Consider the following 17,778-nt stretch of genomic DNA (forward strand, 5'->3'; position numbering starts at 1 on the left):
CCTTCATTAGTGCCTGCCTGGCTCATCCAGGTGTGCACCACTGCCCTCATGAGAATTTCTCCACATTCATATGTGCTCAGTCGCCCAGTCATTATCCAACTCTTGTGACCTCATGGATGGTAACCCTCCAAGCTCCTCTGTCCGTGGAAATTTTCAGGCAAGAATACTGGAGTAGATGGCCATTTCCTGCTCCAGGGAATCTTCCCAACCCAGGGATCAAACCCGTGTCTCCTGCATCTCTTGCCTCGACAGGCAGATTCTTTACCACTGAGCCACCTAGAAAGCTCAACTTTCTCCACAACCCCTTCAAAGCAGGCTTCTACAGCACCACGCTTGTCAGAGGCTATTTTGAAGTGGAGTGATTAGTTGGTGCCAGTTCAGAAGAACAGTTTTGTGGCAATATTTGAGCCCCTGATTATCAAACACTGGGGAAGTGCCGGGAGCCAGCACAGGAGATCCCACCCATGACAAGGTCATGCGGAGGAGAGCTGATAGGCAAGGCAGATCAGAACTTGGGGGACTCCCCTGGACCTGCTCGAGCATCTACCCCGAAACCAAAGTCTATCTGTCTACTGTTTACTATATTATGCTTTTCACCAACTCCTCTGACATTAACAGGGGGCTATCCCCAACCACCTTTCTCTGAAGAAAATCAACTTAGGGCTAGTTAATAAATCTCCTGGGCTTGAAAGGAGTATTTAAATTCTAACCCCTCTGTTAGCATTTTAGCTTGCTTGGCAGGTTTATCCATACTCTTGCAACTAACGCACATGATTGTTTACAACTCCCCAAACAAGAAAGGCACGAGAAGCCAAAACATTCTAAAAGTCCTAATGGGCATAGAGCCCTTTGATGGGTGAAAAATTATTAGATAATACTGGTGAAGGACTTCATTGTTGAGCCAATGTTTGCTGCCAAGTTTCCTTATCCCTTACCCACTGTGTGCCTGGGAGTGCATTAGTTAATATAGTTAAAATGTAGAAAAACAAGTAGTAGCCTTGACAATAGCAACCTAAGACCTTTGAGTTAATAAGTTCTTTCTTTGTTGTAACCCACTGCACCTTTGCTCCATAAAAAAATGTAACTTTATTTAGTACTTTCTGAGGGTGACCCTGATTGAAAAAATAAAGAAAAAACACTTTAAAGGAAAAACAAGTTTTCTGATTGACCAACCTTTATCAGAAAAGGGTCATAAAATGTTAACAGACCTCCGAGCCAGAAGATAATGACAAGACCCTTGTAAGTGAAAAGGTAGGCAGAAAAATGTCCTGGTTTTGATAAAGGTAAAACTGATGTAATATTGAGCTGACTCTGCATCTTTCATTTCTAGAAATGTGTAACTCAGGGTATAAAAGCCCCTTTTGAAAATAAAGCAGCGGATCCCACTTCACCAGAGCTCTGGTCTCTGTGTCTTTCTTTCTTTCTCTCTCTCTCTCTCTTTTTTCAGGCTGATTCCCTGGAGCCCAGAGGCTCTCTGAGTTCACTTTTTTGCCCAGGCTTCTAAGACCCAATCCAGAAGGCGCTCTGCGTCTTCACCCAATCAAGAAGGCACTCTGTGTCTTCACCCCATTGAGAGGGCGCCTGAGGCCTCCATGAACAGAACAAGTCCCGTGTCAGGGCCTTTATTGGCTTTCTGTGTAAACCAAGGAATATCAGCCTCTTTCTCTCTTCTTTATTCTTTCTCCTCTATTTTCTTATCGTTCAACCCTGGACCATCAGGTTCCAGTCCATTATAAGACCCGTGTCATCTCTCTCAACGACGCCGTCCATCCTGAGGGTACCCTTGGATCCTGCTGGGGCTGGACCCCGGCAGGGAAGGGCAGAATGATCTGAAAACTATCACAAGTATTGTGAGAACATATCTTGCATTCAGTTTTTTAGTCAACCCAGGCCTCTTTTGGGGGGGTAAATATCAAGAATCAGACTGGTCAACCATCAATCATCAAGTGGCTTCTAAAAATGGATGGACTGTTTTATCTGGGTAAGAGTCAGGAATAAATTACAGAGACCCTCATTTGTTTAATTAATTAATTAATGGCTGTGTTGGGTCTTGTTGCTTCGCACAGACATTCTCCAGCTACAGCAAGCAGGGGCTCCTCGTCGTTGCAGTACTTGGGCTTCTGGTTTCGGTGTTTTCTGTTGTTGCAGAGCACAGGCTCTAGGTGAGAGGACTTCAGCAGTTGTGACATGCAGACTCGGTGGTTGTGGTGCACGGGCTTAGTTGCTCTGCAGCATGTGGAAACTTTCTGGACCAGGGATCAAACCCATGTCCCCTGCCTTGGCAGGTGAATTCTTATTCACTGCCACCAGGGAAGTCCCCTTATTTGTTTATTAATTTGTTTATTTTTGGCTGCACCTCTTTGCTTGTGGTATCTTAGTTCCCAGACCAGGGATCAAACTTGCATCCTCTGCGTTGGAAGGCAGACTCTTAACCACTAGACCACCAGGGAAGTCACTTTAAAGACTTCCATTGTCTTCTGGCCTCCATTATTTATGCTGAGAAGTCAGCAAATTCTACAAGCTTGAACTGAAAGGGACAGTTCTTTAGATTCCCAACTTTCTACAGACAAGAAGCAGGTTGGCAGAGAAAACTATTCAGTTATAGACATGAACCATGTCTTATGGGAAAGCACAGATGATTCAGAGGCCAAAGCCAACAGCCCAGAGGGCAGAGCTAAGAGTCAGGAAGACCGTCTCTCCAGGACTCTGGACAATATGCACTTCCGCTCCTGAGCAGGAGGGGGCAGCACATTGCTTAGCGAGATTTCAGAAATGCTGTGGACCAGTCCTTGCTCTGAGTGGGTTATGTCTGGTGGTCATCCTGTCCCTTCCTCACCTCTGCATGTTGGGTGGGCAGGGTGACCTCTTTAGTTCACAGTTCTTCAGATCAAGAGGAATTATGCCCAAGAAGCCTCGACTGCATGTCAATCTAGTTTAGTCGACAAGACCCTGGACCTCAAGGCTGGCTGATGCCATAATGGGATGGGACTTTAGGGGGCATGGCCCAGTCTTATAGTGTACTATATTTGTTTCCTTTCTTAATTTTTTCCCCTAAAGTTAATAATCGCCTTTGTTGTTGTTGATTTCCTTTGTACCTACCCACACTTTATGACTCTCCACCAGAGCAAACTCATTAAGGAACATATATCATTCCCCCCACCACCACCACTTCTCCTTTTTAATCCCACCTTGATACACCCATTTTCCTTTTTCTGGGATCTTGCTCTCTGGGTAGCACTGTCGTCCTGGGATGTCCCTTTAACTACCATCTTGGGATTTCATTTGTCTTTCTCCTGGTTGGGGTTCCCTGTCCTGTGTCTCACATCTTCCTCTTTCTTGGCTTGCTTGCTCCAGATGTTTCATCCGACTGAAAAGATAGCGCAATGGCAGAGGGCACGATGGTGACATTGTGACTATGTCAGCATTCCTGTCTCTTGTCACAGCATTTGTGAATGAAGACCGCCCTCTCTGCTTGGGGCACAGCTGCCGTTCTGGAATCTCCCTTCACCAGCATCCCACAGACTCCCTTCTCCCTTTTCCGAGTTTGATCTCTGTTTTCTACAGCTCACATTTCCTGCTTTTTTGGTTTAACTCTTCTTTAGTCAGAGAACATCTTCCCCACCACCCCCCACCCCGCCCGTGGCTTCCCAAGAATTGTGCCTGGGGGATAAAATTTTCTGAGACTTTCCATGTTTCAAAATGTCTTTATTTCACTCTCACACTGGAGTCAGTGTGGTGGTCATTGCTTCTTGCTGACCTGTTTCCTTCCCTTCTCCTTTCTGCTAACACACTCTGTGCCGTGGCCACATAGTAGCCGTATTACCAGCCTGGGCAACTTGTGAGACAGTTACTGTCCTTTCCTGGGATTGTTCACGTTGGATGGGACCGAGGAGGGCTCCAACCTTCTTCACTGGCATCCCTTGAGGAAGAGACTGCAGTGTGCCTGGCTCCAGGAATCATCTTGGAGACTGGAGAACCAAGTCACCACCTGGGCGCTAGAAGGAAGGCCATCTGTCCACCAGGTCCTGAAGCTTGTTTCTGCTGGAGCATCACAGGAAGGTCCCATGAATGGCCCATGAACCCGAAGCAGAGGTCCCATGAACACCTGTTGTGCTTTATGAGTGTCAGTTGGCTTTCCTTTGGAAAGAAATCCAACTGACTACAGAATCCCTCCTAGATGGGCACTGCTGAACATTCTGCAGACTTTTCTTTCGGAGGTTGCTGCTGTTGTTTTAAATTTTCAGTTATTATACTTCCTAAAAATCTTTATACTCATTCTTTTAAAATGTCCTCTTATATCATGAGCATTTTCTATATTTACCCATTCTCCATGAAAGTGTAATTTTTAAAAATTATATTGAAAGGCTGTTTTAGTTACCAATGTCCAAACAAGGTTTTGTTTTGTTTTTGCAATTCTAAGTGAGCTGACCACTGACATCTTCATACTTTTTCTGTATTTAAGATTTTCTTCTTAGAATAGACTTTCAGTGATGAATTCACTGACTCAAAGGGAATAACTATTTTAAAAAGTTGAAGCAAACACTAACAAACTGATTTACAAACGGGCTGGGCCAGTTACGTGCCCACCAGCTGGCACATTGCCCCATAGCCTCGACTAACAGCATTCCACCAAGGTTGAGATAACTCCACACATCTTCTTGCTGTGGCTTTGATTTGCATTTCTTTAATTACTGAGGCTGAATATTTCTCAGTAAGTCTATTAGCCAAATTGGTTTCCTCTTCCAAGACTTGTCTGTGTCCTTCATTCATTTCGTCTTTAGGGGTCCAGGGTTTGACTGATCAATTTCTTAAGTGCTCTGGACAATAATGTTGTCAGCATTTGGCCACATTTCCTGCAAATATTTTTCCTATTGTTTGCTTTTTAATGTTTTTAAATTTTAAAAACTGTTTTTTTTGCGGGGCGGGGAGGGGGGGGAGCTGCACCGTGTGGCCTGTGAGTTCACTGTTCCCCAGACAGGGATCAAACACTTACCCTCTGCACTGGGAACATGGAATCTTAACCACTAGACTGCCAGGGAAGTCCCTGCTTTTTTATTTTGAAGCCAGTTTTGCTTGTATTTTTTCAGTTTACAGCCACGTCTCTATTATGTTGTCTGCTGTGACTTCTTTTTTTCTTTGCCACACAGCATGTGGGATATTAGTTCCCAATGAAAGTGTTAGTCTCTCAGTCATGTCTGACTCTTTGCGACCCCAAGGACTGTCAGTCTCCTCTGTCCATGGAATTCTCCAGGCAAGAATACTGGAGTGGGTAGCCATTATCAAACCCATGCCCCCTGCATTGCAAGCTCTGAGTCTTAACCACTGGACCCTCGGGGAAGTCCCTACCGTGACTTCTAACATTAGAAAACATGCTCCCTGACGGAGTTGGTAGATAGCCACTTTTTTTTTTGAGGAGGAATTGATAAAACATAATCAAGTCTCTGAATCCTTCTGGATTCCAGTTCTCCTCCTTTGTTTGGTGGAGGGAATGAGAAAGCGGCCTGGCTTCCTGCTCACTCTGCAGCCTCCACCCCAGCTCTCTGTCTGGGGGGGGAGCGGGACACTGGCCCCAGGCCCACAGGTGTCCAGGGGGACACAAGCCGCTTCTCTAGGCACTGGAATCACTGGGAGCCCAACTTTCCCTGTGTCTCCGCTGTCTGATCACTCCTGACTTTTGTTGCTTGCTTGATTTCAAGGCACAGCCTTCTTAGAATTAGCTTAAAAAAAAAAACACAAAAAAAAAAACGAAGAAGGATGCCCTAGAGGCAGTGTTGGCCCAGAAGAATCTGAGAGGCCTCTTAGATCCAGGGAATCGACCCTCAGGTGCTGGAGGAATGTCGCTGTCCTGACCTCCTGAAACTTTTCCCGTTTACGATTAGACATTTTCAGCTTCATTCTGTCTTGTCGGGCCCTCCACACGGTTCACCTGGATGTTCCCCGGCACGGGACAGGGCTGGGCCCCCAGCGCGTGCACAGGACACCTGTGCAACGAGCCCCAGTGAATCTGGGCCCGGCTTCCATACTCCGCCCCTCCCCAGGGAGCCCAGTTCCCGCACAGGCCCCGGGACACACCCGGGACACAGCGCCGAGGGGGGCGCGGAGGAGGCGGGGAGAGAGGGAGCGTGCAGGACAGGCCCGAACTACTGGAGAAGAGAAGGGAGGGGAGGGGAGCAGGAGGGGGGCAGGGGCAGGACTGGGAGGAAGGGGGCAGCGAGGAGCGGAGGGAGCCCCCCCAGGCCTGGCTCTGCCTGGCCGCCCGGACACCGGAGGGCAGGACTGCGCGGACCGGCGCTCCAGGGCCGGGGGGCGGAGAACGGGGGACGGGGAGGGGGCGGCCGGCCTCGGCCCCAGCGCCTCCCGGGGCGCGCCGCAACCCCTGCGCAGGCCGGGAGGCTGAGGTCAGGCTCTCCCTGTGCTCCAGCGCGCCCCATCCCAGGCCTGGGGTGGGGGGTCTGCCGGACCTGGTCCCCGGCCCCCGCCCCCCGCCCCAAGCCGAGCCCAGACCTGAGCCTCTGACGTCAGCCCCGTGCCCCAGATAACTTCCTCCCAGAGCCGCTTCCGCGGCGGCCGCACGTCCCCGACCCGGCCTGCCACGCCCAGGGCAGGGACACGGTATGGTCACCCGGACCGGCCTTCCCAGAACCAGCTTCCGCCCCGCCCACCTGGCCTTCGGTTCCGGGAAGCCCCCCCACTGCCCCCACCTCCAGGTGGGGTAGGAAGGTGCCGCCCGTGGCCTCCTTGGGAGTCCTGGAACTGCCGGGACCCAGTCCCTGGACGGAGGGCCGGTAAGGGCGCTGATGTTGGTTGGGGACCCCCACTGCGGACTCCTTCCCTGCTCCACTTTGTTCCATAAGCACAGGGGACCTGGACTTTTTTTGTGCTCATCCCCCCTAAAAGTGTAAAACCCAGTTCTGGACTCTGTTTCATTCACTGATTGGGGGTACAGTTTGTGTGTGTCTGTGTGTCTGTGTGTGTGTGTCTGTGTGTGTTGTGTGTGTGTGTGCACGTCCTCCTGGGCTCAGTCATGCCCGACTCTTTGTGACCCCATGGACTGTGTGTGTATGTGTGTGTGTGCGTGTGTGCACATGCTCGTGAGTTCAGTCATGCCCAGCTCTTTGTGACCCTATGGACCCTAGCCCGCCAGGCTCCTCTGTCCATGGAATTTTCCAGGCAAGAACGCGGGAGCGGGTTGCCATTTCCTTCTCCAGGGATCTTCCTTCAGGAATCAAATCGGAAGTTCTGTGTCTCCTGCTTTGGAAGACAGGTTCTTTACCACTAGCGTCACCTGGGAAGTAGATGCTCAATATGAATGAATGAACAAATGAAATGAATGAATGAATGAAACAGGGAGGGTCTCATGGGCGGACTGCAGTCAGTTTATGTGGGGCCTGTGGTCAGTTGGGGGGTGTGGTCAGCCATGGTAGGGGGTAGAACTCCAGGCCACAAGCCGCCTAAATGAGGCCTATGCACCCTGGCCTCAAACCCTTGGGTGAGGGGTCTGGCCCCTTGGGGTTCAGGGCCAGGTCATGGAGGAACCAGAGTTCTGGGGTGCCTCCTTCCTGTGGAGAGGAACTGGGCTGGCCGGGCTGACAGGTCCAGCGGCATAGCCGAGCTGACACTCATCTGCAGCATATAACCCACTTCATGGAGCCCCGAACGTCGTGCTCGAGCACTCGGAACTCCTGCCACCGCTGTCCCCTGCCCGTCGGGCGCTCCAGCCAGGCCAAGACCATGAGGCAGGTGCTAGCCGTGGTCCTGCTCATGCTGCTGCTGCGGTCCGGTGAGTCCTACAGATCGCAGGAGAGTCCTACAGGTCCTACAGGTCTGTCCTGCCAGCAGCTGTGGCCAGTCCCCACTCCCTGGCCAGGCTTGGGGCTGAAGCACTGGCCTCCTCTTATTCTCGCAGGAGGAAGGTTCCAGACATCCCACCTGGGGGAGTGAAGTGGGGAAGGCAGCGTGGGTGCAGGCCTGCGAGGGCCCTAAGGCAGTGACCCGGGCAGGATCCACCCCCACCCGCACCCCCAGCCCCGCTCCCACTGCCTCGGGCAAGCAGGGCCAAGCTCTGGGCTTGGCACTCCGCTTCCTCTCATCTTGGTCTCTTCCGTCTCCAAGGCACAAGCACAGGGCTGCCTGGGTGCAGGATCTGAACTCAAGACTGCTGGCCTCCAGCCCAGGGCCAGTGTCCGCAAGGCCAGGAGGTGTGGCCGAGAGTGGCCTGAGCCAGGGAGCCACGGAAGGCTGCAGGCGCTTAGCGGGGCATGGGGGGGGGGTGCAGGCAGGAGGGGATGGGGGCGGGGGGCGGGGGGCGGCTCCTGCACCCTGGCCCCTCTCCCAGGCCCCAGTGAGGGTGAGCAGGTGTCAGCCAGGGGCCTCACCTGCCCCTCCCAGCCGGGCAGGCTGTTCTCTGCTGGAGAAACTCTCATGCATTCCTGGGCCCGCCTGGCCCGCCCGGCCCGCCCAGCCACCTCCTCACTTCCGTGTCCTCAAGTCACCTCGCAGGGCCCGGCCGTCAGCCTGGGCTGCAGCCCTGCTGGGGCTCCAGGCTTCCCACCAGGGAGGAGGCACCTCGGTGGGGAGGCCCCAGACTCCTTGGGCTCCGCAGGGGCCCCCAGGCCTCGCCACCCTGCCTTCCTCCCCTGGCACCAGGATAACAGCGTTCTTTGAGGGAGCTCGTCTCTGCCAGGGTGTGTAACCCTGTGATTGTTCCTGGTGGGTAGAGTAATCGAGGTCATTGCCAAAGTGCAAACAGCGGCCTGCACTTGGCTCTCCAACAGCTGACACCAGAGGCCTGAACTCCTTCAGCACCATCTTGGCCTCTCATCTCTGGCTGTTCCTCCTAAAGCCTTGGGCCTCTCCTGCCTCCACAACCAGATACAGGAGCAGAAGGGCCCTGGATCCCGAGGAGGGGGCTGACACCCTGCTGGCTTACCCAGCCCCAACAGGATGCCCACCCTGCCCAGCCTGGGTCTCCACATCGCTCTTCCCCAGGCAGTCCTGCTCCCATTGTCCCACTTATATATTCCCTGGGCTCAGGCTCCCAGGATGTGGGCCCTGCTTCCACAGAGATCCTGAGCTCATGGGTGAGATGAGATGAGATGACAATTCCACCCCCAGGGCAAGGTGGGCAGAGCTCTGTGGGGCCAAGTGGGAAGACAGAAAGCTCAGGAAAGGGAGCCAGGCTGCCCAGACAGTACAATCAAGGAGGGCTGCCTGAAGGAGGGGGAGGAATTTCAGTTAGGGTTAGCACTCTGGATTAGGATCTGGATTAGCACTCTCTAGAATCTGGATTTAGACCCAGGAGGAAAGCGGTGCTGTGAACAAACATTCAGAGGCAGAAAAAGTGAAGTCAAAGTCGCTTAGTCGGGTCTGATTCTTTGTGACCCCCGGGACTGTAGACCGCCAGGTTCCTCTGTCCGTGGAATTCTCCAGGAAATACTGGAGTGGATAGCCATTCCCTTCTCCAGGGGATCTTCCCAACCCAGTGATCGAACCTGGTTCTCCTTCATCACAGATGGATTCTTTACCATCTGAGCCACCAGGGAAGCCTCAGAGGCCGGGGGCTCAGTCCAAACAAGAAGCTGAAGTGCATCAGGCTGGGACGCAGAAGCCTGCAGAGCCTCAATGGAAGGGTCTGCTAGGCAGGGTGTGAGTGCCCTTGATCCCAGGCGTGGACAGTGGATCCACACACAGGAGCGGGGATGGCTGTGGGGAGAACCTGGTCAAGGCTCTGGGAAAGCCCCACGGGGAGGGAAAAAGCCGGCCAGGGCGTTTCAGCTTCGTGCAAGAAGCAAGAGCGCAGGGTCTGGGGTTGTCAATCTGACTAAATCAGATTATACTAAGACGAGGGGCTGGAGGGAATGTCCACCTGGGGCACGTGTGCATTTTTAAAGGGCCCCTTGTTGACACAATCAGTGTCTGGGCAGATGTCCTGCTGGCCTGGACTGACTGCCTTCACCCCCACGCGTCTGTTGGCGCCTCTGCCTGGAAGAGTGGCCGGTCCTGCCTGTGCCTGCCCGCTCCTCTTGGCCCATGCTCAGCACCCTCTGCAACTGCTTCATCATCCGGCCCCCAGCACTGGAGAGTGCGCCCCTCAGCTGGAAGAATAGGGTCCTGTCAAAACCCCCAAGGTCACAGAGGGGTGTGGCTCAGCCCGGCCATTTCCTGCCTGGCCCCAGGGGCCCCTCAGCCGCCTGGGACTGGTTACTGGGGCTGGGGTGTCGGGGGAGTGTGAAGTGGGAAGAGGCTGTCCTGACCCCCCAAGCTCTGATCAGATCCACCCCAGTGACCAGATCCATAAGCAGGGCTCTCTTTATGGGGTGGGTTACCTGGAGCTGCGCTGGCGCTGGTCGAGACTGTTGGCCTGGCTGGGGTCTCCGAGCTGGAGTGGAGGGGCCTGTCAAGGCCAAGAGGTGGGCCCTGTGCCTTGTCCAGAGACTGGGGGACAGTGGTCCCGGGGAGAGGGGTCCACTTCCAAAGAGTGCCCCCCACCCTTCCCCCCACTGTCCCTCACATGGGCAGGGGTGCCGGGCCCGGCAGGGCTCTTGGGGCCGCCTGTGAGCTTGCTGGAACACCTGAGGGGCTGGCGCCTGGGAATCTGGGATCTTGGGAGGACTGACCCATGACCATCGTCTGGCCTCTCTACTCCCCTGAGATGAGCGAGGCTCGAGCGGCTGGGTGGGTGGGCGGACGTGGAGCCTCGCTCACTCGTTTGGCCCCTTATCCCAGCCAGCCCCAGGCTGGAGTGGGGGGGGTTGGGGGGAGGCCCCACAGCCCCTGGGCTGAAGGCCACATCCTCCACAGAGCTTCCAGATGAGGATGAGTGTGGGGTGTGGAGGGAAAGCCCTGGTGGGGTCCAGAAGAAGCCCTCTTGCCCCGAATGGGAGGGTCAAGCCCTGACGGGTTCCCCTCCCTGGCCTTTCTGATTGGTCCTGGCCCACAGCCTGGCCTGTGCACACCATGGGGGCACGTGGGGGACCTGCGGCTGAAGGCTGCCAACCTCTCCTGCCAGGTCCCCGGTGGATGGTCCTGCAGAGTCTGCAGGAGGCTGGGTGTGCAGCAGAGGACAGGCTATGCTGACCAGTCGTTGGGGAGGGGAGGAGCAGACTGCACCTTGGGCAAAGTTGGCTGATCACCCTCTTTTTTCTCATTTTCAGGGACTCGGGGAGGCGAGGCACTGAACGGTAAGCATTCAAGGCCTTCGGGTAAGGGGACAGGAGTGGGCTTGGCTGAGATCTCCGAGACTGGCCAGGACCCCCTCCCTGGTGAGACCCATAATGAATGGGCCCGGCATGGGAATCCCACAGTGGGGAAAACTGGGGAGCCTAGACAGGAGTTGCGGGGTGGAAGGGGAAGGTCCGGGAGCCCATTTGTCAGGCTGGGGGGGTGGGGTAAGACCTTAACCGTGTTATCTCACCCCCACCACCCAGAGGGTCAGGTGTCACAGGTGAGGGGCAAGGGGCCCACAGCCCACTGTCAGAGGCTGACTGATGCCCAGGCCTCCGACTTAGGCCCAAGGTCCTGGAGTGGGTCAGGGACAGGAAAGCCAGGGAGTGAACAGGATAAGAAAGCTTGAGTGTGGGTTTGGGGGTGGGAATCACAGCTGAGAGGATGGGCCTCCAGGGAGCGCCCCCCACCCCCGCCTTGATTCTGTTCCCCCAGCCTGCGGCCGCCGGAGGATGCTGAACCGGATGGTGGGCGGGCAGAATGCCTTGGAGGGCGAGTGGCCCTGGCAGGTCAGCATTCAGAGAAACGGAAGCCACTTCTGCGGGGGCAGCCTCATCACGGACCGGTGGGTCCTCACCGCCGCGCACTGCTTCTCCAAGTGAGTCGGCTGCGCCCCTCACTCCGCTCCGGGGGCACAGATCGAGCGACGGAACCGCCCCCTCCCCGTGCGCCGTCCGCAAACGCCGGGCTTCAGCACCGCGGACAGCGCCGGCCCGCGGACAGCGGCGGTGCGGGGCGCCCAGGCCGAGCCCCCACGGCCCGAGAGAGGCTGCGTCTGGGTCATCTGAGCCTTCCCTGCCAGGGCTCCCTTTGGGTCCAGCCTCGGGGCCAGCTTCCAGCAGCAGCCCCTGCTTCTGGGCTCTTGCTGTCCCCAGCCCAGCTGGGAGGGGTCCATTTCCCCCGGGGGCTCACAGTGAGGTGCTTTCCCAGACAGGCCGCCCCTGCTGCTGGCCGCAGGGTCCTCCTGTTGCCTGCATCTCTTCCTCGTCTCCTCCCACACCTCAAATCCAGACACTCCCTTCCTGGTTGGGGCTCTGGGCACAGGTGGACGAAGCAAAATGGCCATTCCTCCTCCTCACTCTGAGGTCACCTACACTGGCCCTAACCAAAGGGCCAAGCCACCCAAACCCTGCTTCCACACCATGACCTGCCTGGTCCCAAGCCTTCAGGGCTGCCCAGGCATCTCAGCTCTCTCCATGCCACAGCTCTTGCAATTCTAAAACCTCACATCTCAAGTTCAGAAATCCAGGCTCAGAGTGAACAGGTCACTTGCCTCAGGCTGGGTCCCGGTGGGTGATCATCTCCTTCGACCCCCACAGACAGCCTTTCAGGTGGGGACTGTTACTGTCCCCATTTTACAGACAAGGAAACGGAGTCACAGAGAACTTGCTGGGTGACTTGTGCGAGGTGGCTGGGCTGGCCAGGGTGGAGCTGGGAATTTAAAGCTGCTTGGGGTTTACACCCTTTCCCACCTCATCTCTTAGTACACCCCCCTGGAGAGTGTGCTCCGGAAGACAAAGTGTAGACTGAGCTGTCAACATCCTGGGGAGCGGGGAGGAAGGCCGACTCCTCCCTACTTCTCATCTCCACTTAACTTCCGCTGACGCCTCCCAGGCCGCCTCACACCAGGTCTCTACTCTCCCACCAGCACCTCGGAAACATCCCTGTACCAGGTCCTGCTGGGGGTGCTGCAGCTGGCGAGGCCAGGGCCACACGCCGTGTATGCCCGGGTGAAGCGGGTCGAGAGCAACCCCCAGTACCAAGGCATGGCCTCTAGCGCCGACGTGGCCCTGGTGGAGTTGGAGGCACCTGTGACCTTCACCAACTACATCCTCCCCGTGTGTTTGCCTGACCCCTCAGTCGTCTTTGAGTCGGGCATGAACTGCTGGGTCACCGGCTGGGGCATCCCCGGTGAACAAGGTACTAAGGGCAGGGCGGGGAGAGAACGGGTGGCGGGCCTAGAGAAGGCAGCCTGGGGGCCGCCCTGAACCAACCATCTTCAGTTCAAACTGCTGCACGTGTGTTAGTCGCTCAGTCATGTCCGACTCTCTGTGACCCCATGGACTGTAGCCCGCCAGGCTCCTCTGTCCACGGGGTTCTCCAGGCAAGAATACTGGAATGGGTAGCCATTCCCTTCTCCAGGGGATCTTCCCAACCCAGAGATCGAACCCTGGTCTCCCGCACTGCAGATAGATTCTTTACCGTCTGAGCCACCAGGAAGGTCCACAAGATCTCTACTCAAATGGGTGGAGTAGGTATGGGAAAGGGGCAGCAGACATAGGAGCAGGGGCCACAGGGAACAGAAAGAGCCCAGCCTGGTGGGTGGGGGGTGGGAAGAAGGAACTCTGTCTTACAAAGCCTCCAGCCAGAAGAGATCTAAAAACACAAGAGAAAAGCAGGTGGGATGGAGCTGCGGTTCTTGAGAACCAGGGCCTGGGGCCCTCGGTGAGACTGTCCCCTGAGCCGCACCTGGTGTCTTCCCTCTGCAGACAGCCTGCCCAAACCCCGGACCCTGCAGAAGCTTGCCGTGCCCATCATCAGCACGCCCAAGTGCAATCTGCTCTACAGCAAGGATGCAGAGTCCGGCTTCCAGCCCAGAACCATCAAGGACGACATGCTATGTGCGGGCTTCGCTGAGGGCAAGAAGGATGCCTGCAAGGTGGGCACTGGGGCGGGGCGGGCCGAGGCTGAGCCCTAGTCCCTGGGCCCCAGGCGGAAACCAGCCCACCTGGGACAAGGGACAAGGCCAAGGAGGTGGACCCGCAGGGCCCAGACCAGAGCTATGCATTCGACCAGCTGGGAAAGCAGTTTCCTGGGTTCTACCCAGGGGAGTCAGTCAGTGGGTCTGCGGCGGGACTCAGGAAGCGGCATCTTCAAGACACTTCTCTGAGGTGATTCAGGGTGGGTAGTGCGGCAATGCTAGAGAAATGGGCACTCCAGGCTGGAAAGGAAGGACTGCAGGGGCTGGGGTGTCCTGGGCAGAGACGAGCGAAGGGAGGGAGACAGGCACAGGCACTGAGCCATGCAGCTGCGGAGCCCGGCTCTCTGGCCCGCGTGCGCCGACACAGGTACCTCTGCTTTGGCCGCAGGGAGATTCCGGGGGCCCCCTGGTGTGCCTCGTGGGCCAGGTGTGGCTGCAGGCCGGGGTGATCAGCTGGGGCGAGGGCTGCGCCCGCCGGAACCGCCCAGGTGTCTACATCCGGCTCACCTCCCACCACGACTGGATCCACCGGATCATCCCAGAGCTGCAGTTCCAGCGGGCAGGGCCAGGCGGTGCCCAGAAGCGGGACCCCCGGACCCGGCAGCCCCTCGGTTGGAACTCTGCACGCTACCCTGCCGCCTGAGCCGTCCTGGTCCTTGCAGCCCTGCTCGCCTTGCTCTGAGCCTTGCTCAGGCCGGTGGGCAGCGGCCGCCCAGGTCCAAGGTGTACATTTGTAAATAGCCCTCCAGTTCCCCCTCCTCTCAAGTTCCTGCTTATTTTTATTTATGTTCACTCTCCAATAAAGACCCAACCTCAGGGCTGGCTGCCTGGGTGTGGCCCCTCAGGGGGCAGGGCGTCTGGTGCCAGGGAGGGGTGTGGGGGCGAGGCTCCACACTGGAAGCTGGATGTCACCCAGCCCACACAGGCGGCCTCCCCGCTTCCCCCCCCCCTGTGTCCTTGCCAACCTGGTTGTCACCATGTGTCACCAACGGGTACCTGGGGATGGCACTGGGGGTGACCAACACTGGCAGGGGGGCCCAGCAGAGCTTTGGAGGAGGGGGGCTCTGCGGGGAGTCGGGGAGCAACCCCCACTGCCTGTTGGACTCGCCCAACAACTTCCCTTGGTGACACACCAAGGCTAAGACAGGGGGCTGCTCCTGGCGCCCCAGGGCCCCTTGATCCCGTTTCCTTTCCTCCACGCCCTCCCTCCCTCCATGTCAACCTGAATCTGAAGTTTTGGGGGGTGGGGGGCTGGAGTTGGGGTCCACACCAGCTGGGAGATGTTGGACAAGCCACTGGCCCCTCTGAGGCTGTTTGTCTCCTGTGACCCTGGGCAGCACCTCCACCAGCTCCCAGGTCACGGCGTGGTCGGTGAACTCGCCCGAGCGTACGTCAGGCAAGGCCCCACACCCACCTGGAAGCGCCCGGGGACCCTGCAGACCCAACAGCCCAGCAGGCTGAACCTCCCCAGACCCGAGGATGCAGGGGTGGGCAGGGCCCTCCTGGAGTCCACATGCTGCCGGCCAGGCTCGGATGGTGTCACACAGAAGAGGGAGGCCCAGGCCATGGGAGAGGGGGGTGGGGGCACGGAGGTCGGTGGGCCAGGCCCCCAGGAGACAGGCCTCAACAGCTCCCTTGGCTGGGACCCCCTCCATCCCCCTTGCTCCACGTTTGGGATTCAGATCGTGTTTGCCGGAGTGGTTCATGGTTTCTGCGAGGACCCCTGGGGATTCCCTGCCCACAGCACCCCTGCCCCAGTTCCGCTGCCCCTCCCACCCCTTGTCCCACCAGCCACCCCACCCCACTCCCTCCCGGCCAGGGAATCCAGCAGGCGCAGAGCTCAGGCCCGCAGCTCACTCTGACCCTATCACGGCCGCGACGGTAAGGCTGTCCCTGGAGGCCGCCCCGGGTTCTCTGGCCCGTGTGTCCACAGCAGGCCTGCAGCCAGCCAGTCCACTCCCCGGTGTTGGCCGATTCCCAAAAGGCAGTGGCTTCTCGCCCTGCTCAGTGAACATGAGTGGGCGAGAGTCCTGGGAGGTCTGGGCCTTGCACACTGCACACACATGCCCATGTAACACACGTGCACCCACGCAGACACACACACTTCACATTCACGTGTACACGCACACACGTGCACACTCATGCACAGAGAAACACACATGCAAGCGCGTGCATGGGCCCAGCTGGCCCGGCCAGTGCTGGGGGAACGCAGGCCTGGCTGTTTATGGAACAAACCCGTAAGCACTTAGCAGGCACCTGCTGCGGCCCGACCCTGGGGACGGAAGCAGGAAAAAACACCGCGTTCCTGTCCGCTCCACTCTGCCCAGGCGTGCTCTTGGCGGGCAGGGAGCGCTGCCCAGTGGCCCCGGGGAGTGGCCCAGGGCCATATGCGAGCTCCTTCTCCAGAGCAGACATGGGCTCTGAGGCCTCGGGGGAAGTGGGATGGGGCAGCAGGTGCAACGAGGCCTGACAGGGAGGTGGGGGGGAAGGCAAGGCTGTGGGCGTCCGGAGTACAGCCCCAGGTGCTGGGAGCAGGGGCTAGCCTAGGTCCTGCCGCCATGGAGAGGCCACCCTGCCCGGGGGAGTAGACTCCAGGTCCTGTCATGGTGGGGTCAGAGGAGGGTGGGGCAGCCCACCTGCCAGCTCCGTGGAGAGAGGCCAGGGTAGGGCCATGTGGGGATCCGGGAGCAACAGGCTCCCCTTGGAAGTCCTGCCACCCCGTCTCCGCATCCCCCTGCCTGCTATCCCAGCTTTCTGGGTGCCCAGGGGTCTCCCTTACCCCACCAACCTCCTGCCTCTGCCATGGGGCGGGAGTCTGCTCAGGGTCCAGTGGTCCTAGGGGAGGAGGCGCACGGATATCAGCACAGCTGAGCACCCCGGGTACCCCCCGCACCAGGCTGGAAGGGCGAGGCTGCGGTCCTCGGTGGGCCCCAGGGGGTGGCCAGCATGCGACTCCAGGGCAGGTCCCCCACGACCTGGGCTCCCAGACACTGGCCCCACCCAGACCCAGGCAGGCACTCAAGGAGACGGGAGGGGGAGAGACTTTATTGACGCCGTTCACAGTGAGCTCAGAGCTGTGAAGTGTGGGAGGCAGTGTGCCCCCAACTGCCCCACCCCGTCCTGAGGACCCAGCACGGGCCCCCGACTGCAGGCCCCAGACTGGACCGCCATCTCCTCTTGGCCCTGTGCTCAAGACAGGAGACAGGCATGCGCTGTAAGACCAGCTGCTCTGTGGTGTCTCCAAGCACCCGCCGGGCAGAGGGGCCTGGAGGCAGGTCCAGCTTTGCTATTGGCCTCAGGCAGCTGGGAGATGCCAGGTTTAGTCTCCTTGCAGAAAGCAAACTCCTTGGAGAATCTCAAGTCCTCCCCATGTGCCCCGCTGTATAGGGCACGCCTGGAGCCCCACTTCCACCCTCTGGCAGGGAATTCCCACTCGAGCCGAGTGGGCGCTGGAAACACTACAGGCAGCCGGTGAGACCAGCCTCTCAGGGTCACAGATGTCCTAGTCCAGCTGGGGCAGCTGTCCAGGGAACCGCCTCAAAGCCTGAGGAGCTGCCACCAGGGGGAGCCGGAGAGCCTGTTGGGGGGGACACCCAGGGAACTTCAGGGAAATGTCTCTGAAGCTGGTGCTTCCAGCCAGGGAGAGACACGCGCACACGCTTGACTCGGTGTGGCATCGGCACTCTTTAAACGATTCCACAAGAACCAGGTGAGGCGGCGAGGGCTGGCCTGGCCGTGGTGGGGGTTGGGCTGGACAGGGACCCAGGCAGCCAGCAGGGCTGCCATGAGCCCAAGGTGGTGCTTCCACGGCAGTGGCTCTTCTGTGTGCTTTAAGACACTACCAGCTGTTCTGC

At 57.6% G+C, this 17,778-nt stretch overlaps 1 protein-coding gene across 1 annotated transcript; it reads left to right on the forward strand.

Annotated features, from left to right (window-relative positions):
- The first annotated feature begins 7,347 nt into the window (after positions 1-7,347).
- PRSS27 (serine protease 27) lies at positions 7,348-14,758 on the forward strand. The gene is made up of 6 exons (XM_025275074.2): positions 7,348-7,780; positions 11,154-11,180; positions 11,659-11,821; positions 12,872-13,143; positions 13,713-13,882; positions 14,313-14,758. The coding sequence occupies exons 1-6, from the start codon at positions 7,645-7,647 to the stop codon at positions 14,565-14,567; spliced, it is 1,023 nt and encodes a 340-aa protein (XP_025130859.2). The 5' UTR covers positions 7,348-7,644; the 3' UTR covers positions 14,568-14,758.
- Positions 14,759-17,778: the final 3,020 nt, after the last annotated feature.

The sequence above is a fragment of the Bubalus bubalis genome, chromosome 24 (assembly GCF_019923935.1).
Source record: "Bubalus bubalis isolate 160015118507 breed Murrah chromosome 24, NDDB_SH_1, whole genome shotgun sequence".
NCBI lineage: Eukaryota > Metazoa > Chordata > Mammalia > Artiodactyla > Bovidae > Bubalus > Bubalus bubalis.

What these genes read in the sequence shown, in the direction of transcription:
- PRSS27 (XM_025275074.2), top strand. Translation starts at nt 7,645, where the DNA reads ATGGAGCCCCGAACGTCGTGCTCGAGCACTCGGAACTCCTGCCACCGC. An exon ending in GGGCATCCCCGGTGAACAAG is followed by an intron (nt 13,144 to 13,712) that starts GTACTAAGGGCA and finishes TTCCCTCTGCAG; the next exon opens with ACAGCCTGCCCAAACCCCGG. An exon ending in GCAAGAAGGATGCCTGCAAG is followed by an intron (nt 13,883 to 14,312) that starts GTGGGCACTGGG and finishes CTTTGGCCGCAG; the next exon opens with GGAGATTCCGGGGGCCCCCT.